Raw genomic sequence first — 6,529 nt, 5'->3', positions numbered from 1 at the left:
AAATCACTAAAAATAGTAGGAAGGGAATTAAATAGTGAATAAATTATGTAAACGAACCTTGATGAATCTATTTTCATAGGAAAGTAACGAAACGATCATATGGACAGTATGTTAAGAGATATTCAGGTTCTTGTAAGACAGGGCCAGAACGGTTTCTGGATTCCCTGTTTCGACTTTGGAAATTCATTATAAATTAACCAGAGATAATTAGGAGTCATTCCATATATGTATAGATTCCTCTTTGAGTCTAGTTTCTATAGAAACAAACGACATCAGTATTGAAGCCCTGTACAGGGAGATATCCAAGTCGTAATGCGCAAAGGTCAGTGTAGTCGATCCCTGTAACATGGGAGACTTTTACTAATAAACTGTACTAATTGGCCCAACCAAAAATTCTAGAAAAAAATATGTAGATGGGTATATGAGTCTAGTTTCAGGGAAAATTTACGGAACTGGAGTCCGAGTTTCTGAACTCAAGATATGATTTTTAAAGCGACTAGTACGCAGATTGGCAGTGTCTGGGAAATTTTTTTATAAGTGGTTTAAAGTCTGTTAACACCTCGTGTTCGACTCCGGTGACGGTCTCGGGTTCGGGGTGTTACAATGATTATAGCAAAAATGATGAAAAATCCATAGGCCAAGTTAATATTTTTGCACTTTTGGTAACCAACAATAAGTAAATCTATTGAATGCTTTAAAGAAAATCCCAAAATAACAACGAAGAGTCTAGTGTCTATTTGAAAGAAAACTAAATGAGTAGTAAAAATAAAGAAGAAAACATCAACAACTAACTACTAAGCTAAGAAAGGAAAACCTAGAAAACTAAAAATGGTGAGGGAATAAAAGATGTTGACAAAAAAATGATAAAAATATCCCCCTTTTGTTATGGCATAAAGATGCCTTAAATACATCATATTCGCTAACCCTAACATTGAAAAAAATTCCCTTAAAAAGAATAATGTGACTTGAGTTGAGTTCACATAGTGTTTTTATTTTGGGTCTCAAAAGAAGTAAAATGTTAGAAAATTTATTATTAACACTAAAAGCTATGAATCACTAAAAAGCATTAAAAAGACTGATACACTACTTGAGAACAAACTCATTAAGTATTCAAAAGTATCCAATTTGACATATCAAATTAGAATAGATCAATAGTCATGTTAAAAAAATACCCTATTTAGAACAACTCCTCATCGAAATTACTTTTACTTGAAAGAATTTCTACTAAGAACAACTCTTATTCAAAACAACATTTACCAATAACAATTATGTTGACAATAGCTATGGAACAACCTTTATAAATATATATATTGAGAACAACTCAAGTTCAAAACATATTAGAACAACCCTTAATTAAGAACAACTCATGTTCCGAAAGACATTCCACATAATTTATTTCTTATGTTACTACTTTACTAAAGTAGAAGAAGTGGAAATAACCCTAAAATATATCAAGATATTTTAGTTATGTTCACTTTTAGATGTTCTAAAAAACTTGACATGATGGATCATATGAAGAGGAAGTTAAGAGGTTCCTCTTTATCTTTTTCCTACAATATTAAGTGGTTGTCACTTTTCTTTCAAAAATATAATGAACTCCTAGTTGTCATTATCCATAATTTTAACCCTTTATTAATAAAAAAGTTTAATGTCTTTTTTTACCGGAAAATCTCTCTCATTATTCTTATTTAACACATAACTTTGTACCTCCTACTTTTGAAATTTATAAATAAAAGCTCTTCACAACTCATTAATGGCTTTTGGACATTTTAGCAATTCTAACTCCTAAACTCTCTTCATAGCTATCTCAACCTTTTCCTTTACTTGACGTTATTTTCAAGCACCCTTAACCTCTTCACAATTTGTAAAGGGACTTGGATATTTTAGCAATTTTAACCACCACACGTCATTGCACTTAGTGTTACAGGTCTACTCCTATCTTTTTCTCACCATCTTTCGGTATATTTGGTTTCATTAATTTGTAACGGTTCCTCTATTCGTCAAAGAATGTTCTCCGATTAAATTTTTGGAAAATGAAGAATCTTTTCGAGGATATGATCGCGTAGCAATCGACTGAATCAAATACTCTAATGTAAAACTAAAAAGAAACGAAGAAAGGTTGCATACTTGCATTGATGTTATTTGGAAATGGAGTATATTTTTATATATAAATTAACTTGATTGTGTAAACTGAGAAAGCAAGAACAACCTTTGCCTTTTGCTTCGAATACGACAATCCGAAACATCAGATGATGAAGCAATCCTACTTAAAACCACATCCAATGACTGTTTTAGAGTGGTTGGTGAAACTCCTTCACCTTCTTCTTCTTCTTCATCAATGCTATTGTAGCAAAGGATGAAGTTGCATTTCATTCTTCCACCAACACTTGAAATATCAGCTTTAATGGTGTTTAGCCTTAACCCTTTGAGGATTTTGATGAGTTCAGTGAACACTTCAGGTCGGTCATCACAACAGACCGAAGCCCTGATGAAGATCTTGTCTTTGCTGTCGTTACCTTGTCTTGTACCGTTGGGATTTATGTCTTGGGGACGATCCCAATCTACTGTTACTTCATCCATTTCTGTCGGAATATTGAAAGCTTTTGCTGATTTCTGCCGCTTTTCGCTTTAGATCCTTCACTTGTTCCACTGCACATTTCAGCAAAGCTGCCTTATCCATCTGTAAAGAAAACCCAAGTTAGGTTTTGAGCGACTTAAACTGTAGCTGAAGAGAACAATGTTGATAGGAAGTGAGTACCTTGTGAGACATGGGGATGAGTTCTCTGAGAGCTGAAAGCTGTGCATTAATCCGATCCCTGCGACGTTTCTCAGCTTGACTATGACTTGTGTAAACTGTTGTAGCTTTATCTTCTGCAATTTCTTCAACTGGTATCGTCCATGGGACTATGAAAGAAGAATCATTGCTTACTTTATCACTGAAATCAGTCCGGCTAGAAGATTTGTAATAATTCTCCATGATCAAAAGCTAATCTTGAACTCCCAATCCACCGGGGTTTTATTAGGGAATTGGTAAAGGGTACTGTTTCCTGAGCAAATAATGTGTGATCTTCATATTCCGATGGTGCGTAACTTTCAAATTAAAATCATGTTTGGCCTTATTTGCCTGTCATTTCAATTAAAGTGGTTAATTTTGATGATTTTTATGGCTAAAAAACATGTTGGGATTGGGATGATGGAATAAGCGTAAGCAAAAATCCAACTGATTTTAAATCGAATAATTTTTTGAGTGAATTTTTTTTTAAAAGTAGACAGTGAGGTAAATTTTTTTTAGTAGTAAATAATAAGTGATTATAGTAATTTCTTGCCTCACCTTAATTAGTTTTAGTAAATAAAATTATCATAATGAAATTATCATTTTATTATTGTGTATATATATATAAACTATTAAAAAGATAAAAATATAATAATGTTATATAAAAAATTATATATTTTATGTTTAAATATTTTTTGAAGAATAATATTTAAATATTTATTTAACTTTAAAAGATTGAAAATATTAAAGATAAGTAATAAAAATTAACTTAAAGTGGAACGTGATAAGGTAGGGTAGGACGAAGATGGACATATCTAATATTCATAGAAGTAATAATGGATTTAAAGATTATAAATCCATAATAAAATAGAGCTAATGGTAGAGTAAAACGTTCTTACTGTAAAATGATAATAGATTTAACAATATTTACCTTCTATCCGTCAAAGCATTAAAGTGTAATGTGGGGATATAAATGTGGAGAAAATGAGAGTTGGCAAGGGAAGAGAAGTCATGGATGAACTGTTTTTAACACTGTTTTAAGCACATTATCTAGAAACAGCATCTTCTTTCTCTATCAACTGTTTCTCCTTTTTTAAATCCACACCAAATCACCCATTTCCTACTTTGGGTTATTTCTACCGGATGTCCTAGTCAAAAATATATCAATCAAGTTTTTCTGTTAGTGCAGCCATTAACTTGGATGTTAAAATAATTAATGAATTAACCCTACTTTTAATATTGTTAATGTATTGATCTAAAGATATTACTCTAAGTATAAAATAGAAAGGATTGCAAATCTTAAGGATAGTTATATGGATGGAATTAACTCGGGTTCATTTACTTTAACCACTTCAATTAACAACATTGATTTAAATGCTAGTTGCTTGAACCCGACCCGAGGTAGTTCTCACGGTGAATACAATCCGACAATATTTGCATCAACAAATCGATTATTTTAGGTTTTTATCCCCGACAGGCAAAATTTTGGTTGCTTTTCTCTATGTTTTAAACGTAGTTATGCCTATGGCATCCCACAAGAGCAAAACAAGGTCGCCTAAATTACCATTCAACAGTTAGTCATGATGTAGGAACTTCAATGGACACTCAATTAGCAACTCACCCTAAACAAGTATTAAAGATTTAGACGGCCTTCTATCAACCGCTTGTCATCTTCAAGTTCTCCCCAAGACACTTACACTTGTAAATACTCGTTTGACTCAAACAAGTGTTTGAGCTATTAAATGAGTCAAATTTAATGAAAAATCATGCTTCATTCATTATAAGAAGATAGAACAAATCCATAACAAAGCATATGCAGTAAACTTAGATTTCATTTCTGAAATGCAAAACCAGATACACTAAACCGAGCAATGTGACTCTAAAGCCTACCAAAACTAGGCAGTAAATTCAATCTGGCCAGCAGCACTTTCAACAGCTCCTGTAAATCGTATCTCTAAGTTCGGGCAGTAACGATACCTAAACTCTCCCAAAAGTGACTCTCAGTTGTAACAAGCCAGTTAATATATTTGGCCAGAGAGGTTCAGCATTGATAATAAAAACATCATTCACACAATTTTTTTTATACATTCACGTACAGATGGCTTATCGAAAAGTAAAAATCGGCTGCATAACGCTCGGACATCGATTGTACCTGAAATCAAAGATGCCATGTGTTCTTCTGCGATACTTTTGACCTTGTACCTCATTCTTGCCCTTCATCTTAATACTCATTAAAATGTATGGCTCCAACTTTCCATACTATGTAAGTTGTCGTGAACATTACCGTGCTGATAAAAACGACCGAAAAGATGATTACAAGGAGATCATTTCCCCCCGGAAACTGAAAAGTAAGGCCTTGCTTTGGCATTCCTCGTTTGCTGTCATCGAACAAATTTGTAGGCGCTTCGGGAAGCCGAGATCTCTTTTTCCCCTTATCACTTTCCCTCATAGCATCCAGTACATTACTTCCCATCTCTGATTTAGATGACTTTGACTCTGCATAACGGCTTAGAACCCGAGCTGCCCTTAATCTTTCTTTAGCCGTTAGAGATACTTTTTTTGTTGTGGTCTGTATATTTGGAGGTGATGAGGCCTCCTGCATCGGAGTTGAAGAAACCATTGAACCATTACTAGGCTCAGAGGTAGGGGAGCGCGATTCATTATCCAATGATGGGGGATTCACGGCCAAAACTCGATCATCAGAAACCAGCTTCTCAGCATCACCAGAATCCTTTATGCTGCTATTCGCGACTAGTCGGTCTCTGTCTTCAACTGAAAGACATAAGCCCCTTCTTTTTTGGTGTACACGTCCCCCCGAGCCATACATTTGAAAGGGAGATACACTGGGGTTGGCCTTAAGTACTGAAGCTCCTCCAATACAGGATCTCGAGACATACTGCTATTCAGAATTGCAAATATACAGACATAAAACTAAATTAAAAAATTTCAAACCCATCAAAACACTATGGAATGTTATCAGCAGGAAAATACAAAGGCAGAATATGCAGTGTAACCAGAATAATGTTATAATGTGTAGCATAATATAATATATAAGGCAACAAAGTTTGACAAGTTTTTACATATGAAAATGAAACAGGCTAAAATCAACAATCATTCATCCAGACCACCATTAAGATTAAATAAAGGAAAAGGAAATCAGGCTAAGAAAACAGGTTCTTGCATTAATCCACTTTTGGTTTTTTGGCTTATCGCTAGAACTACTGAAAACATGAGAACCCAGTTTAAAAAAACAACCAAATATGGCATAAAAAGCTTTTATGGAAACAAAAGAAACCAATCCTAATAAGACCAAAAGTAGTAAGAATAATAAAGAAACAAGAGATAGATATGAGTTTCTCACCTTTAAATTAAACCCGAACACTGAACTTAGAGAGATAGCCATGCTTTGGTTTGGTGGCTACCACCATAGAAGAGAATTGAGAATTGAGAAATTAAAGAAAAATCAACAGACGAAGGACGCGCTGTGTTTATTATGTGGCGATGAAGTGAAGTAACGAAATCGAAAGAGATCAGCTGTTTGATTCTAGCACCACCGCCTTTCAATGAGCGTGAATGACACGCCCTGATCTTTTGCTTTTTTTCTTTAAACTACAGAAATGGTCACTTATATTTTGTTTAAATTACGTTTTGGTCACCAAATTTAAATTTGTTATGAAATGGTCGCTAAGGTTATTGATTTGTAACTTTTTTTTGTCACTTATCAGTTATCGATATGTTAAATTATCATTTTGAACA

The 6,529-nt window shown here is 33.8% G+C and overlaps 1 protein-coding gene and 1 pseudogene across 2 annotated transcripts; both read right to left on the bottom strand.

The window, feature by feature from the left end:
* Positions 1-2,106: 2,106 nt before the first annotated feature.
* LOC107961183 (transcription factor bHLH51-like) lies at positions 2,107-3,133 on the bottom strand (annotated as a pseudogene).
* Positions 3,134-4,587: 1,454 nt separating this feature from the next.
* LOC107957302 (uncharacterized) lies at positions 4,588-6,304 on the bottom strand. Of its 2 annotated transcripts, none has more exons than XM_041112501.1 (2): positions 6,135-6,304; positions 4,588-5,672 (listed from the first exon to the last, which is right to left on the bottom strand). In XM_041112501.1, exons 1-2 carry the CDS (start codon positions 6,174-6,176, stop codon positions 4,995-4,997), a joined length of 720 nt encoding a protein of 239 aa, XP_040968435.1. In that variant the 5' UTR covers positions 6,177-6,304; the 3' UTR covers positions 4,588-4,994. The 2 variants fall into 2 exon arrangements, with proteins under 2 accessions (XP_040968435.1, XP_016748295.1); XM_016892806.2 differs by having other exon boundaries at positions 4,588-5,669.
* Between the last annotated feature and the right edge of the window lie 225 nt (positions 6,305-6,529).

Source organism: Gossypium hirsutum, chromosome A05 (assembly GCF_007990345.1).
Source record: "Gossypium hirsutum isolate 1008001.06 chromosome A05, Gossypium_hirsutum_v2.1, whole genome shotgun sequence".
Lineage (NCBI taxonomy): Eukaryota > Viridiplantae > Streptophyta > Magnoliopsida > Malvales > Malvaceae > Gossypium > Gossypium hirsutum.
The sequence above is the reverse complement of the archived record's forward strand: the minus strand, read 5'-3'. Positions and strand labels throughout refer to the sequence as shown.

Bases quoted from the DNA above. Each gene is read 5' to 3' on its own strand.
- LOC107957302 (XM_041112501.1), bottom strand. From the start codon at position 6,176: ATGGCTATCTCTCTAAGTTCAGTGTTCGGGTTTAATTTAAAG. The intron at 5,673-6,134 runs GTGAGAAACTCA...AATTCTGAATAG, and splicing joins TGTTCGGGTTTAATTTAAAG to CAGTATGTCTCGAGATCCTG.